Below are 18646 nucleotides of genomic sequence, written 5' to 3' on the forward strand. Positions count from 1 at the left end.
TTATATATTTTTCACATACTTGGTTTGATAAACACTTAAACTATTTTTTAGAATAAACATAATTAATATAATGAGTCGCCCAAGAAGAAATGCTGCAGTCGAGGCTAATAATATTATTTTTGGTTTAAATGAGTTATCTTCAAGTGATGACTCAGCTGATGAAAACCTTACAGATAATGAAGAAGATAATATTACAGCTAACGATGAATCAGATGCTATCATATCTGATGAAAGTGATGAAGAAGTTGTTCAGGAAAATCACATTTTAGATCAAAGCATGATCTGAAAGAATGGTGAGGAAATTTGGAGTAAACTTCCACGTGTAGATGCTGCTCAGCCACGTGCACACAATATTATTCGACAACCAACTGGCCCAACAAGGTTTGCGGCCAAAGTGTGGATACTGCCTTTAAACTCTTTATAACCCCAGAAATGATTAGAATTATTGTCAACTGCACTAATGCTGAAGCTCATAGAATAAAACTAGAAGGATGGGTTGACACGATGGTAAATGAGCTTCATGAGTTTATTGGAGTTCTCCTCCTAGCAGGAGTCTTCCATTCTAAAAATCAAAGCATAAAAGAACTTTGGAGTAGATTAGATGGCATACCAATATTTTCAGCATCAATGCAAAGAGATCGATTTGTTAGCTTGCGACGATGCATTCGATATGATGAGAGAGAAACAAGAAATCAAAGACGGTTTGAAGACAAATTTGCACCTTTAAGAAATATAATGGAAATGTTTATTACTAAATGTAAGAGCAACTACAATCCAAGTGCATATCTTACTGTCGATGAGTAACTAGCTACATTTAAAGGACGTTGTCCTTTTAAGATGTTTATATAGTATGCGACAAAAGTGTTTACATGTTTTTGAAAAATATTCTTTTTTAAAATAAATGATTGAAATACATGTTTATATATCAATATATATATACCAAAATAAAGGTAATTCATTGTAGTTTCATGTTTTGAGCCTGAATTTAAATGAATGAGAAGTGCTTATAGCAAAAAATTTATTGAAACAAAATGTCGGATGTAAACAGTTTTGTCGCGATTTATGCTATTATTAATTTTAATGCGAAATTAATACTTTGTGTAGCCTCCACGACTTCTAATGACTGCTGCAATTCTCGCAGGCATGCTACCAATCAACTTCTTGCATTCTTCAACAGTTATCGAACTCCAAACATACTCAACTCGTTCCCATAATTCTTGTCGACTGGCTGCTCTTGTTTCATAATTATAAACTCGATTCTTCACAATAGACCAAAGATTCTCGATCGGGTTAAGATCGGGACTTTGCGCAGGCCACTCTAGAATCTTAAATTTCTTTGAATTTAGGAATTCTAATGTAATTTTTGCCTTGTGCTTTGAATCATTGTCTTGCATAAAAAGTGTCGAACGATTTTGCTTTCGCCATCCTCGTAAACTAGGCAAATAGCCATTGTTTAAAATGTCAATATAATGTTTCGCGTCCATTATTCCATCAATTTTTACGATTTTACCAACACCAGACGAAGAGAAACATCCCCAAAACAACAACTTTCCGCCGCCATATTTTACTGTTGGAATAAAGTCACGATCAGAAATTCCTTCTCCAGCTTTTTTCCATACATATGGAATGCCATCAGAGCCAATCAAGTTAATCTTGCTTTCGTCTGTCCAAATCACCTTACTACACTCAGCAAAAGTCCAGTTTTCATACTTCTTTGCAAGTTCCAATCGTTGTTTACGATGCTTCGGTGTTAGTAGTGGTTTCTTGATCTTCTTTTTTGCCTTGAATCCAATTCTCTTGAGTTCTCTCTGCACTGTTCGAGTACTTACCACTGTACCTTGAGCATTATTTAATTGTTTCTTTACATCGTGTGCTGATTTTGCATTATTTGTCATGATTAATCTAGAAATTGTTCTCTGATCTCGAGTAGTGAAAACTTTCTTGCGTCCATTTTTGTTGCATTTCTCCTCTATATCGTTTCGCTTCTTATTTTTATAGACTAAACAATAAGATATATTAAGTTCTCGTCCTGTCTCACGAAGAGACAATCCTGATTTAAGCTTCTGAACAGCTAAATTTCCAATTTCTTTTGACACTTTCTTTATTCTTTCAATTATAATTTTTCTGTTGTTTACATTACGAATTTTAAGTTTAAATAAACCGTTTATTACTAATTGAGATATGTTTTATTTAAACAAATTTAAAATATAGCCACAAAGTATTAATTTCGCATTAAAATTAATAATAGCATAAATCGCGACAAAACTGTTTACATCTGACATTTTGTTTCAATAAATAATTTGCTATAAACACTTCTCATTCATTTAAATTCAGGCTCAAAACGTGAAACTACAATGAATTACCTTTATTTTGGTATATATATATATTGATATATAAACATGTATTTCAATCATTTATTTCAAAAAAGAATATTTTTCAAAAACATGTAAACACTTTTGTCGCATACTGTACCTACTAAGCCAGGAAAGTATGGAATGAAGATATGGATATTATGTGATGCTGAAACCTCTTACTGCATAAACTTGCAACCATATATTGGTAGAGTAAATGGAGTACATGATGTTGGACAAAGTACACAAGTAGTTCTTGAACTAACAGATCACTTAAATGGAAGTGGTAGACACATAACAGCTGATAATTTTTTTACAAACATTCATCTTGCACGGGCATTGCTAGGACGTAAAATGACATATACTGGCACCATTAAAAAAAATAAAGGAGAAATACCAAAAAAGTTCTTGCCAGCCTTACATCGACCAGTTTACACAAGCATTTTTGGTTTTCAAAATGACTCTATAGTTTCTTTTGTACCTAAGAAAAACAAAGCAGTAATATTATTATCAACCTTCCATCACAGTAATGACATCGTTATGGACCATAATGAAAAACCACGTATTATTCTAGATTACAATAAATATAAAGGTGGAGTTGACACGTTAGACCAGGTTGTCAGGTGCTACTCGAGTCGCCGAAAGAGTAACCGATGGCCATTTACAATATTTTGTAATATTTTGGATATTGCAGCATACAATGCTTTGATTTTATTCTTGTCTATTCACCCAAATTATAAAAATGGGGCTTCTTATAGAAGAAGAGAATTTTTAAAAGAAATATCGAAAAGTCTTATTAAAAAATTTTATGCAAATGATCTTCCACCATTAGTTGCAAATAATAATCTTCGCCAAGTAATTGCACAAAATAACCTATTAAATCAAGGTCATCCAATTCAAGAGCAGCACATAAAAAGATGCTATATGTGTCCTCGTGTTCATGACAGAAAAACCCGTCTGCAATGTGGATCATGTAGTCATTCTGTTTGCAAGGCTCATAGCAAAATTGTTTGCAATAGTTACCTTATTTAGAAGATATATTTTGTTTTTATTTAAATAAATTGTATCAAGTGTCACTTTTATTTAAAAAAAAAATTGAGAAATTTGATTTTTCTGTTAAAAGCATGTATTTTTTATTTAAAAAGTTCAACATATTTTGTATAAAAACCTATATTTTCAGTTGGGATAGTTTAATACCCCAGCCGTCCTTAACGTAACTTTTTTTTCCAGTCCTTTTAGGGTTAAAAAGTAATTTAGATTTAGATGGTTTGCAAAATGTAAATAAAATGTAAAAAAAAGGTTTAATCTTTTTATTTTCAGATATTTTACGATGATTTTGTGGTGGTTTGCAAAATTTTGCTGTAATTTTGCGAAAACCTCGTAATTATAGGTAAATACATCGGAAATATCACAATATTATGAGTTTACACTGTAAATACGATTTATTGTGAATTTACGCAAAAATATCTTACGATAATGCGTAAATCTCGAAATTTATCGGAGAGTGCGTGAAATTCTCCCCATCGGCCTCGGACTGCATCGCACCTCCGATGTTATACTATTTCTCACCATCGTATCACATCGGAATCACCTTTATAAACTTTTTCTCATACCGGAATTTACGCATTTACGCACTTTCCGATGGAGGGATGCTCTAGTCCTATATACTGCATTTAAATCGCGCAAATAACTATAATTGCCTCTAAAACAAATTTTTTAAAGCTTTTTATAAAAAAACTAATAAAGCTAATATTACAAAAACTTCAAGGATTTTGATATTTTTTCCGATCTTTAAAGCCTTGTACGATTAAATTTTCATTTGGATCAATCTTGATTGCGCAAAGAATTGCTTCGAGTTTATTATGGCTCATTAAATTAGTTTATAACAATTATTATAACCAAAACTTTCAAGAAAATCTACATAAATGATAAAGCAAGTAATAAACACATGTGACCTCGGTTTCAAACTTTTTTTTTAAAATAAGCATAACCAAAAACTCTTTCATGCATGTCCTTCATATTCTTGTTTTATAACGAAAGCAAAAAAAGAGACAACAAGTAAAAACCCAGATCCTATGCCCGACTTTTGCAGCTAATTAAACAAGCTAGTACAACCGGCTCACCACATTGGATGCAGAAATGTTCCAGGACATTGAGTTTGCTTATGTTTTTATTAAATTAGTAGGTAAAATGTCACTAAGAATTTTAATTGTGAAGCTTTCAAATAAAGCTGGAGCTGGCTCAGCTCGTTAAAACCAAGATTTTAACAATAAATACATGGTCAAATTAGTTGTAAAAGCTTTTCATAAGTCTTGACACAGCTCAGCTGTTTTTGACCATATACACAAGGACGGGTCATATTTTTTTTTTTTAGAGTTGCTAACCTGGCTATGGTCTAAAAAGTTGCTCTAGGTGCTACTTATTGTAAAAAGGCCAAAAACATTTAAAACAACAGGTCTCTTGTACTTGCAACTTTACCGCAAAGATTTACCCTTTAAAGGCTTACAGTTAAAAATATAAGAAATTTATCAAGCACTAAATATGATACAAAGGCCATATCCATGGCTAGCGCAAAGAAATATTTTTTTGGGGGTGTTATATGCATTTTTTGCTTACTATAAAAAAAAACAAAAAAAAAGATTCACCCCCTTAGTTTCGGCCCTTTCAACGAAAAGGGGGTGTTATCGACGTCGAAACAATGGTGGTGGTGTGAGGTTAGCTGTAGTCAAGTCAATCATATCAACGTAAGTCAAAGCATTGGAGTTTAGCTTGATACTTGACTTATCAAATACACGCACAGAAGAACTTCACGAATTTCTTCTCAAATTAATTATTTTTTCACAACAGAAATGTCGCACAGAATTATCATTGTCACAAACATCAGAAAGAAGAATGTTTTCGGAGTGGGCAAAGTAGTTGTTGTTCTGCAACACAGGCTCAAATATTTTCCAATTTCCTGCTCCAAGCTCATGACACTGCTTCAGCAAGTAAAAAAAGTTCTTTGCATTATCAGCGCAAGAAGGATGACTCTTGATATTGAACCATGAAGGAGCGTAAACATTTACTTTAAAGCGTACAATTTTGTATAGTGATGGGGAACAGACTTCTTTTGACAATCTTAAAATTCTGTTGGCTTTTGTCAGCCACCTAGCCTGGTTTAAATTTCCTGGCATTGGGTTCTGTAAAGACCTAATTTCATCACTATTTGTATAGCCTTGCTGCACTGCTAAGCATGCTCTAAGAGGATATTTTTGATCTGTACTTAGATTGTTCTTAACCTCATCATTAATCTCAACCACTTTTCCTAACATAGCTTTAAACTTTGAAATTGGTAACTCCTTGGGTTCAAAGTCTAGCGCACTCATAATTACACCACTGGAACTACTAGGACCTCTTGTACATCCTCCATCAATAGCAGAAATGTATTTCCAAAATGGTAGTTCATTAGCATGCAACAGGCAAACAAGCTATTGCAGTGGTCTTGCAACGCCTTTCTCTAATTTTCGAATCACACCATTTCGTTTGCCTGTTTACTAGACCACTGTTTCTGCCGCCAAAGACCTCTCTGACGTCTAAGTTTTGCAGGATCTATTGCAGTTTTTGCTGACAATAGCTTCACATCTTTTAACACTGCATTCACTACAAGACAAGCATCTCTGTTACTAATCTTGCATCTGTCCAAGGCTTTGCACAACTCTGAATATTGTTTCATGTTTGTGGGTGCTGCAACACCATCATCAGATTCACCACTGGAAATTTCATGATCAAGAACTTCATCACCCATGTTGAAAATGTATGTATAAGTTGAAGTTCTACGTCCTCACCACCATCATCATCAGCATCATCACTCATGTTGTTATAGATATAGTTTAATTTTGTCTCATATTTTATTTTCTGAATGCGCTCAAATTTTAAACGTTTGACTGCTCTCATTTCATTCTTCAGCAACATACCTGCAACATACCTATATCTATAGCACCTATATACAATTTCCTTTTAGTTTTTTGGTCCAACCAGAAAGACCATTCTGTTGGAGGTATATTATGCGACAGTGGACAAATACATTGCGGATTCTCTTGTATACCGCTGTCAACACATTTACAAGTACATATATCAAATACAGTTTGTAATGATTTCAAATAGTCTTGGTAGTTGATGGATGTCTTCCTAGAACTGGGATATTTAGCAAGACCCTTAACTTTATCAATCAATTTCTTTAAACGGTTGACTACACTCTTTGTGTCAGTTACTGGGATACTCGCAGTGTTGTAGATACTTACAACTTCATGTGCTACAGCTGTCACTCTCTTCTGCATACAATCATATTTATTGTGCTTTAAGTAGTAGTCATACAGTCGGTAAACATCACTAAATGTAGGAAGTTGATTTTTTTTTATAACTGCAGGCTGGCCCAGAACTGAGTGTTTAGTCCAAAGTCTTGTGCTGACGGACGCCATTTATTAATACTCAATACAATGGAAACCAACTTCTCCAAAAAATATCAGATGATAATTAGAAAAGATGATTGAAATAAACCCTGTTGTAGCAAAAATCAATAATCACTTTTTAAAAACAATCTAAAATATAAAACCGAACATGTTAAACGCATATATTATCTTAATATAGGGTTTGATGAGGGTAAATTTACAATATGCTAGAATTACTTTTGGTTAAGTTAAGGTTATGTATGATTAATTTATGGTTACTTAGACTTATCTAATATCATTTCATCTACCAGCGGATGTAATATAAACTAAACGTAGTAAACACAAATAAGAGTATGCCTTTATAAAATTGATATGCGTTTTCACATTATTTCCTCATTTTCAACTACAAGTTGCAAGTACTTACTGAGCTTAATATTTAAAAAATCTTATGGTCCCTAGATTTTGGACTAATAGAACAACTTTTTATGCTATAGCCAAAAAAAAAAAAAAGTATGACCCGCCCTAATATACACCACTATCTAGGTATGGTAAGTTTGTTGTTAAAAAAATTTGAAAAGTCATTAAATGTGTTAACCATTTTAAAACAAACGTAATCCATTTAACTCATCCCGCCTTAAAATGACTTAAGGGCCTCTTAAGGGTCCCCTTGTGGTTCAGGGTATTCTAAGGGCGAGTTTTCGCAAACAACTTTTTTATTAAAACTTCAAAATAATAGCTTACAATTCTTCTCAGCATAAAATTAGTATACTTTTGATTATTTTTTAAAATTAGGGTGTGTTTAGGGCAGACCCTAATAAGGGGTGGGTCAGGGCTAAATTCGGGCTTGCCCGATATCGGCTCCAATTTTCTGGAATTTTAAAACTCGGAAAAAAACGATTATACAAAACAATTTTGCACCCTTCAGAAAGAAACTCCGCAAAGCGTATATTGCCGTCGTTTCTTAAAATATTGTACATACAGTGTTTTTTTTATATAAATTATATCCAAAACTTATGTAGAGGAGAGTTTTTTTAATATAACAGAAAATGAAGAATTGAAACATTGTGTTCGCTGCGAGAAAACTGTATGGTTAGAAAATAGATTTGCGTCAAAGATTTTTGTCCATTCATATAGCTTCTAAGTATTGAGAGATATTAATCATGATGACCGTTTTTTATTAGAATTATTTTTAAGAAATTATTCAATATAATAAAGTTATAATTCAATAATAGCAACAAAATATTTGTTTTATAAACTAAAAATGGCTTCAAGAACTGAAAACGTCGTAATCAAGTTGATATTTTTGTAATACAACAATATAAAGAGGTAGCTGGCGCTACTGCAGTTCCCCCCCCCCCCTTTTTTTTTTATTTTTATGATTGATTATGATAGAGAATTTTATGCTGATTCAGAAAAATATAAAAACATGGACCTGAAAATTAACGAATAGTGCTCTAATTCGAAGTCAAAGTTGTAAAAAAATCCCCTTTCAAACCCAAATATTCGCCATTTTTCAAGATTATTTACGAAAATTAGTTACCGTTACTTTACGCAATAAATAGACCTGGTTTCATCAGAATTTTAAAATGTTATACTGAAATTGAATCAATTGAAAATTTCAAAGAAAGATCGAATTTAGAACGTGAGAATGTGGACAAATCGGTAATTAATGATCGTGTCATACAATGGTTAAGCCGTCGTGTTGTATTTTTAAAATTTTAAATTTGAAAAACCTTTGAAAATTAAATTTTGAAAATTTTTCTAATAGGAAAAAATTAAGCAACAAAATTTGTTAATTTAAAAAAACTTAATTTAAAACTCTTAATTTCTTCTTTGAAAGTTTTTTTTTTTTTTTTACATTTTCATATAACCCCCGTTTTAATATATATATTAAATTCGCAAATACCGACGTAATATTAACACTTTCAAATAGTGATAAAGTACCAAGCAACATGGCTCTTCGAAGACTGATAATGAGCGAGTTTGATTCTCTTTCTCTAACAGAAATTGGAGCAAGATTTAAGTATAACTTAGATTGTACTATTCGCTGGTGCAGAACTCATGGTTTACTGGCCGAAAGCATGAACTGTAGTCTATGTGACGTGCCGTGCAAACAGCAAGTAAAAAACAGCACGATTGATCTAGTAATTTGCAGATGTCCCGTTAAGCGCTGTAAAAGAACTTTTAGCATAAAAAAAGGCAGTTTCTTCGAGAAATCACATTTACATTTATGGCAGATTTTAGGTTTGACATACGTTTGGAGTAGAGGCGCAGTAAAAAGTCGTGGGTTTTTATTAAACGATATAAGGCAAGAACTCAACATTTAATCACACCATTGTTGATTGGAATCAATATTGCAGAGACATTTGCGTCGAATATTTCATCAATAACTTTGACCCAATAAGCGGGCCTGGGTGCATTGTTGAAATTGATGAATCCGTTCTGTAGAAGAAAGAACCACGTTGGTCGCATAATTCCGCAGCAGTGGATATTTGGTGGTTACGAACCTGCTACCAAGAAAGGTTTCTTAATTCCAGTGCAAAATCGCGATGCTGCAACATTGCTTCCAATTATTCAACAGTGGATCCTTCCTGGCACTAGTATCTGGAGCGATATGTGGGCAGTTTGCAAGGGCCTTTATATCAACACGGCACAGTTAACCACTCCTACAACTTCGTAGATCCGCAGACCGGAGTGACCACAAATCACGTGGAAGCTATGTGGTCTAGAGCTAAAGCTAAATTTAAATCTATGATGGGTTCAACTAATCGCGAGATGATTGGAGACTACCTATCAGAATTTATGTGGGCACAAAGATTTAACGATCATCGTTTTTTCATTTTTGGGACCAAGTTGCAACAACATATCCTGTGTGATCAGATTCTTATTGTGTGCATAGAGAACATTACTTGCATTTACAATTTATGCTCTAGTAAACCAAAAAAACGGCTATTTTCATAGCCTCAAATTTGTTTATAACATTTTTACAAAGCACTTAGGTTAGGGAGGGTGAAGTTGGACAGTTTTTAATATTTACCACTCGTATTACCTGCTGACAGTTTCTATATTAGTTAAAAAAAAACAGTTCAAATTAATTTCTAAGTCAGGCATTTAGCCTACAAATCCATCGTTGTTAATACGTAGTATATATTACATAAATCATAATTAAATTTTGATTGCAATAACCGCTGGTTTAAATACCGCAGGTTTAACTTGCGCAAATTGCGCAAGATAAACGTACTTTAACGACTTTTCAACGTAAAAACCATGTTGTCCACGTCCGGTTAAATACGATTCAGAATTTTCAACTTGAGCTTATATTCTTTTTTGGTTGTAAAAATTAAAGTTTTAAAAAGGAAATAAAAAATTTGCAACTTCTTCCTTTACCACTATCAAAACACTAGCGCACTTGATGAAAACATTAAAAAAAGCTGACTTATCACTTTAAAAAATGCTAAAAAACATCTTTTGAAACAACTACTGTAAATAAACAACTATAGCAAATAAACTCGATTTACAGTATGCAATAGATATATGGTTGGTTAATTTAAAGACACAATATGCAATATAGGGTTAAATATGACTAACATTTAATCTGGTTATCTCCAAATATTGTCTTGTGAATATTTCTTTGTTTTTAACTGACTAAGGAAGCTCGACTCAACGCCTTTTTTGTAACTTGTTTATATATATTCTTATTAAGAAAACAGCGTTATTTATACTAAATCTGACATAGTTGACAATTATTCGTAACTAAAAATAAGATAATAATTACCAACTTCATACCATATATTAATTACTGTAAAAATACTTGACGTCAACGCGTGGTTTAACAAATGTTTATGACACACTCCCCCAATTTGTAGAGAATATCTACAAATTCTCATCAAAATGTTCATCAAGGGCTGTTATTTTAATAAGTTCCTTAGCCTTTGAGTTCGCCATTCGTGAAGGTCTTTGTTTCAGAGTTTTTGTTTGCTCTGCTGATATATTTTCGCAAGGTTTAGAATCGTTTAGGAATTCCTCGATCTCAGTAGGATCTTGGCAAATTTCCATCGGATAAAGCATCTGAATCGGTCTTTCCACTACTTGATTATTTCCCGTTCTTAATTTAGCACCGCGGATTATATTATCTTCTCCGCGTACAAGTTTCGTTACCATACCAATTTTCCACTCACCTCTATTGTTTTCTTCTCCTTTAAGTAAGAAAATCTCTCCCACTGCTATGTCCTTTTGATTATAGCCTCCTTTGCGCTGATAATTTTCTCGTAATGATCTTAAGTACTCGTTTGTCCACCTTTTCCACGCTAAGTTCTTGCATTTCGTGATATACCGCATTGCTCGTGTAGTCGATTTGTTGTTAAAATCTTCATCATCGTCATCTTCTGCATTTTCGGAAGGGATCGTAATCTTTCTGAAGTTTCTTTAAATTGTTCGGATTTTTCAAATTCGTATTGAGCAATTTTGATCAGCTTCTGCATTGCGTTGTTCCTTTCAGTAGCTGATAGCACACCTCGACATTTTCTTTTACTTTTGAGATTGATAATGATTCTTAAGATCCATGCCATTATTCTTATAACTTTTGGTAGTTGATACTTGTTCATAAGTTCATCAAAGTAGTTAAACGTCTCTGCTGTGGCAAGGTTATGTATTTTTGTTGGATTAACTTCTTTCATTACTTCATCCATTTGTGTATGAACTATATTGGTTGGCCACTCATTCTTTTTGGTAAGCCATGTTGGACCGTTGAACCATATTTGTGGAATTTTTCCATTTTTAATTCCTCTATTTTCAATATCAGCTGGGTTCTGATTGGTTGGACAGTGACGCCAGATAATCCAACTTCGTTTATTGATTTCTTTGACACGATTTGATACAAACTGCTTCCATTTACGATTGTCATTAAGGATCCAATGAAGTGCTACTAAACTATCAAGCCAGCCGTATATTTCCATAACTGGGTATCCTTCAAGTGCCAATTTAACCTTTGTAAGATCACCAAATCCATGGATTTCAATCTTTTTTATTATATAATTCAAAACAGTTATACTTCTTGGTATTGGTGTAAGGTCTGGTAACGTATATTTCCAAAGCATCCATTCCTTTGATAATTCAGGTGAAAGTTTTTTATCCCAAGCAAATTTTAAATCACAAATTTGTCGATATATAAGTTTTGCTGTTAGTGTTATTGGGGAAATCACACCAAGTGGATCAAAAACTCTAGCCAAACTTTCTAAAATTCCTCTTTTGGTTGTGATGTTTGTTTGGCGAGTTGGTCTGCAATCCACTAATAAAGTGTCATCATTTTTGTCCAACAACAAACCAAGAATTTTTGAATAACGTTTATTTTGTTCATTGATGGTAACTTCATGATTGTTCTCTTTTGAATCATTGGTTTCTAATGCAGGAAAATTCGAGTGCCATTTGTGAAGCTGGAATCCTCCCATTTCGAACAGATGAATTGCTGTTTGTTTCAATTTTTCGACACATTCCAGGTCAACTCCCCCAGTGATTATATCATCAACATATATGCCCCTGTTGATTATCTGAATTTCATTCTTTTTATGCGGATAATGCTTTTCATACGTCATTAAATGTTGCTTGATTACTCCCCCAAGAATAAAGGGACTAGATGCACAGCCAAACGGGATTCGAGTAAATCTTAGAGTTATTACTTCTTTACTTTTCAAGTCCGATATCCAATAAAAACGGAAAACATCACGATCTTTAGTATCAACTCTTATTTGTAGGAACGCTTGTTTAATGTCTCCAGTAAGACAAACAGGTTGCAATTTTTTTTTGTAAAATAACATTGACTAGTAAGGGTTGTAATGGAGGACCAATATGTAAACAGTCGTTAAGTGAGGGTGATCCGTACTCTTTAGCTGACGCGTCAAAAACAATCCTTAGCTTGGTTGTTTCGGAGTCGTCTTTTATCACTGCTCGATGAGGCATGTAGAATATTCTCTTGCCAGTTGGTTTGTTTGGTGCATACTCAATTATCCCATCCTTGAGTTGTTCTTGAATAATGGCGTTATATTTTATGAGATCATTTGGTTTCTTTTCCAGTTTTCTAAGTACACTATGCAACCTTGAGATACTCCCATCTTAATAAGATGCTAGTTTTGAATGTTCTACTTTCCATGGTAATCCAGTGTGATAAGAACCAGTCGAGTCTTGTTGTAGCTGTTCTTTAAATTCTTCATATACTTCATTTTGATTCCCTTCGCTTTGATCTTCTAGACCAAGAACATCCAAGCTATATAGTTCTTTATAACAGTCGTTGGTTGACTTTGTAAAATATAAACAGTCCGAGGTGCTTTGTCCTGGTCCCATAACCGTCCACCCAAATATGGTTTCATCTGCAATAGCTTCTCCATCATTTCCAGTCCTGAAACCTTTCAACTTTATTCTTGCAATATCACCAGCACCAATTATAAGATGAATTTTATGATCATCGTAGTCATCTTCATTATGAAAATGCAATCCCTCTAAGTGTTTGAATTTCTTTTTTAGGACGGATATCCTCGGATTTTGTAGCACTGTAAGCACTTTCCTTTCTAGCTTGTAGAGTTTAATATCAAGGCTGTTAATATCAAGGCTATTCACGTAGAGCTTCAATTAGCTGTTCAAAGCCCCATTCCTACCATTTTGGATCTGTTCGAGTAATATCAGCTTTAACAGGACCCAGTTTGTCGAGAGTTTCACGTACCAGTAGTTCTGCTGCTTCCAATTTGTTTAAAGTTTTCAGTGAGTTTATGCTTACATTTAATTTTCTGTAAAAATGATGTATTTGATCTACGTCGGTATTTTTTATGTAGGGAAGATCCATGATATCACGACCATGCTGGCGTATAATTTCAGAAGTGATTCCATATTTTTGATTTAGAATCATTTTCGCTTTTTCATAACCATTTGCATTAAAAGGGAGTCCAGCAAATTCCTCTTTTGGCGTGTTTGATAGTAGTTCACGTAAGTACAATAATTTAGTTACTGGAGGGTAGCTTCTGTTGTCAATTTCTGTGCTGAATTGTTCCCAGAACCGCACCCAATCCAGAATAGTCCCATCAAATTTTGAAATTTGTAGTCTGGGAAGTTTCGCTTTACAATCATTTGTGTGTGCACTGTGCATGCTTTGAGTTGTTTCTTGTTTTTGTTCATTTAGTTCTTCTTTTATACGAGCAATTTCTTCGTGCATTTTCTTCTTTTTCGTAATTTCTCTTTCTATGCGGTTTCTTCCAGCGAGGAAAGAAGTTCGCTTTGCTGTTTAATTAAGTTGTTCTGTTGTTCGTACCAGTTGTCGATTTCTTCATTGTCGGCGTTTTCTTCGTCTCTTTTTAATTCTTCTATGTTTTGGATTAAGTTAAAAGTCTCCGACAGTTTTGCTTTGATGGTTGGTTCTAATCTATCTAGTGTGTGTATATCTTTATTGTTCAATGATATGCGTACTTCCAGGCCAAGTCGCTCAACTTTTGTTAATGTTAGTTCCAATTTCCTTGATAGTGTAACAATTGGATCTTCGCGCTGCTTCGGAGGCATTTTAAATTCTATTGTAATCTTTGATTCCTTACGTCAGTTGATAGTTTGAAGAGTGTTCCGTAGATTCCAGTGTCCTGGCAGGGTCGCCACTTTGTGTTGTGAATATTTCTTTATTTTTAACTGACTAAGGAAGATCGACTCAACGCCTTTTTTGTAACTTGTTTATATATATTCTTATTAAGAAAACAGCGTTATTTATACTAAATCTGACATAGTTGACAATTATTCGTAACTAAAAATAAGATAATAATTACCAACTTCATACCATATATTAATTACTGTAAAAATAATTGACGTCAACGCGTGGTTTAACAAATGTTTATGACAGTCTTTAACACTTCTAGCTTTACCACTTTCTTGTAAATAAAAAAGTTTTTATTGAAATATCAATCAAGTGAAAAGTAATATATCTAATTTTGTTGATATTTTTGGCTTTTATTGTTATGGTGAGGACCCAGCAAACATTTTACGTCCTTAGACGTCCGGTGGACGTCTATGGACGTTGAAGACGTCCTTAGAGGTGCACTGGACGTCTTAGGACGTTCAATGTTTACTGGCGAGAAAGAATTAAATTAAAAACAACGATCGGAAAAAAAGTACACAAAATGACTCGTCAAATCATCTTATAAATAAATGATAAAGCGAAAAGAATTAAGTTAAAAACAATAGCTATGAAAAGACGTACACACAAAGACTTCCCAGCGGGCTCGGGTATGTTCATTGTACATGCATTGTACGTCCGGACGGAACGTTCAATTTTAGATCAGTTTTGGTTCAGATTGGAAATACTGAATGACCTCGAAATTTGAACGTACAATGTTTATTACTGAAAGACTTCCTAATTAGAACGTGCAATTTACGATCTTTCGGACATATTTCCAATAAGATTGTTCATTGTACGTTTTCGTATATACGAAAAAAAACAGACATTGAGTCTATTTGTAACCAAAATACCAAAGTCAAATTAAACCATTCTTTTATTATATTTTATTTATTATGTTTCTATTGTACTATATTTTGGGTAAAGAACCTTACTTGACTTTTCAATTTTTCCTTTTCTTCACATATGTAAAATGAAACACACAAATAAGAATAAATAAAACAACTCATGTGGGATCATAAAGGTTTATTATGGAAAAAATCTTCCTCTCAAACAACTTTACCACCACCACGACCACCACCATCATTTTTGTCAGGAGCACGTTTCAGGACATTGAATGGTGCACTTCATTTATAGTATACTTCGTCATAGAATCTAAAATATAAAACTATTACAATTTTAAATGAAATTCTACTTTTCTTTAAGATCAGAACAAGTTAACTTGCCTAATTATATAAGACATCAAATATATCCACAGGACCGAGCATATCTTTAAAATATGTTTAAGCTTTATGAAATTGTTAATACTTTCTCAAAATTAAGTACACCCTTATTAATAAAACATTCAAAAATGTGAAAATAACGTACCCATAATTACTCTTATAACGTTTATTTTCTTGAAGGCTTTCTTGTGTTTACCCTCCAAGTTGTAACAAGCCATCAACTTGTTGATCAGAAGCCTATTTTATAAATTTTGTTTTAAGATAAAATTTCTTACTGCATTTGGATAAATTTGACTAAAAATTACCAGTTTTTTCATGTCATTTTATTTTTTAAAAATATGATAAAATGTTGATATCAGTAATGTTCATATCAGTATGTCAGGTTGAATAATTATTCAACCTGCTGTTGAGAATGATAACTACGTAATTATGTAATACAAATTACGTAAGTGCGTTCATGTGGAACGCATTATAAAAAACGTGCATAAAAATAGGAAAGAAGGACTTTAAAAGAGATTAGAATTCGCGTTATATTAAAGTTGTATAAAAATATCATTATTGACTTATCTTAAAATAATATATATAATCAAACATATAAAAGGGTTATATTGCTTAAGCGGATCACAACAATTGGCGACGAAGATAAAAACATGGCAAAAGCAATTAATAATTTACCAGGTATAGAACAATTTATTATAAACGAAAATGATACAACAAATATAGATAAACGCTGGGAAATATGGAGAGAAGATTTTGAGCTATATATATTGGCGACAGGAGTTACGCAAGAGGCGCAAAAAAAGGCATTATTGTTGCACTTAGCTGGAAAAGATATAAAAGAAATATACAAAACTCTAAAAGGAAACGATACTGATCAATACAATGCAATGTGTGAAAAACTCGATCAATATTTTAAACCAAAAAAAAACATTACGTATGAACGATATATTTTTAAGAACATAAAACAAAATGAAGAGGAGAGTACTGTGAGCTTTGTTACTCGGTTAAGAAAACAAGCGGAATATTGTGCGTTTTCAGATGTCGCTGAGGCAGTAAAGGATCAATTTATATCGGAATGTCATTCTGTGAAACTCAAGCAAAAACTTCTCAAGGATAGAGAAATAAACATTGATAAATGTGTTGAAATTGGTCGCAACATGGAAATATCAAAACAACAAGCAAAAGAAATGTCAAATAAGAAAACAAATCAATCCACAGAGGAGATTGACGTGGTAGATCATTTAAAAAAATTAACTATTTCCAGAAGACAAAAACAAGCAACAGATTTAAAATCAGGAAGTAATCAAAGTGAAAATATAGGTAAAAGAGAAAATGACTTGCTATGTTTTCGATGTGGCGAAAAATATTTTATTGGACATCAAAAAGAGTGCAAAGCTAATGGGAAAACATGCTATAAATGTCAAAAGAAAAATCATTTAGCCATTTGTTGCAGAAGTTTTTCAAAAACACCTTACAGGACAATACAGCAAGTTAAAGAGATAAATAATAAAAACAAAAGTGAAAGCAGCTCAGAAAATGAATTAGAGGAAGCGCTTGCCCTAACAATTAGTTCAAAACAAAGAGGGCAATCCTATAAAACAAAATCAATAAATGTGCTGGTAGAAAATGTTATAATAAAAATGGTTATTGACTCAGGTTCTAGTGTGAATTTGATTGACAAAAACACTTTTGAAAGGATTAAAAACCACAATCCAAACTTATTACTAAAAAAATCATCAACAGTAATATTTCCCTATGCTTCAACGCCTCTAAAGTTGATAGGTTGTTTAAAGGCTGAAATTGAAACAAAAAACAAAATAACTACCAACAAAATCTATGTTGTAAATAAAAATAATGCTGGAAATATCATGGGAATTGAAACAGCAAAGGAGCTGAATATTTTAAAAATTGATGAAAATGGAAACTTTATGCTCAACAAAGATAATGGTGTAAATACAGTGGCTAAATCAAATGAAACCAAGCAGCACTTTAATTTGTGTAAAAGTATTGATGATGAAATTAAATCTCCACTAAATCAAAAAGATAATAGTTTGCATTATTTTGATGCAAATTGTAAAGTGACTTTGAAATTCAAAAATGATTTGTTAAAGTTGATTGCAGATTATGAAGATATATTCAAAGGACATGGTAAGCTAAAAAACTTTCAATGCAAACTGCATGTAGATGAAAACATACAACGAATTGCACAAAATTTACGTCGCTATCCTTATCACCTTCGAAAAGATATTCGAGCAGAACTAAGGCGTCTTGAAGAGGCTGACATTATTGAAAAGGTTGAAGGACCGCAAGAATGGATTAGTAATTTTGTAATTGTACCAAAAGCAAATAAAACGGTACGATTATGTCTTGATGCTAGAACCATCAACAAAGCAATTAAACGCGAAAGATACCCAATACCTACATTGGATTCCATAATAGATGAGATGTACGGTTCAAAAACATTTGCTAAGTTAGACATGAAAGAAGCTTATACTCAGTTAGAGTTAGATGCCGAGTCCAGAAAGATCACAAATTTTCAAACAGATGAGGGAGTTTATAGACACAAAAGATTAGTATATGGTATTAACAATTCATTCGAGATTTTTCAAAAAACAATGGAACAAAGTTATGGTAAAATAGATGGAGTAAAGTTTATTAGTGATGATATTATAATATATGCATCAAATGAACAAGATTTGTTAAGGAAGTTAGAATTATTGTTTATCAAAACACGTGCATTAGGTTTAAAGCTAAATAAAAAAAAGTGTATTTTTGCTCAAAAGAAGATAAAATTTTTTGGTATTGAAATATTCAAAAATGGTATTAATCCTGATCCAAACAAATTAGAGGCTATCAAGAATGCAAGACCACCAACAACCTTAAGTGAGCTTCGTAGTTTCCTGGGTTTATGCACATATGTGTCAAGATTTATTAAAGACTTTAGTGAAAAAACAACAGCATTACGTGAACTATTAAAAAAAAATACAAAATTTAAGTGGGTCAAAA

At 32.8% G+C, this 18646-nt stretch overlaps 1 protein-coding gene across 1 annotated transcript; it reads right to left on the reverse strand.

Moving 5' to 3' along the window:
- Window positions 1–11085: 11085 nt before the first annotated feature.
- On the reverse strand, window positions 11086–12591 carry LOC149885496 (uncharacterized). The gene has a single exon (XM_090093310.1). It carries the CDS (start codon window positions 12589–12591, stop codon window positions 11086–11088), a length of 1506 nt encoding a protein of 501 aa, XP_089949436.1.
- Window positions 12592–18646: the final 6055 nt, after the last annotated feature.

The sequence above is a fragment of the Hydra viridissima genome, unplaced genomic scaffold (genome assembly GCF_058129835.1).
Source record: "Hydra viridissima isolate aposymbiotic clone 2 unplaced genomic scaffold, HvirCarnegie_v1 scaffold_7, whole genome shotgun sequence".
NCBI lineage: Eukaryota > Metazoa > Cnidaria > Hydrozoa > Anthoathecata > Hydridae > Hydra > Hydra viridissima.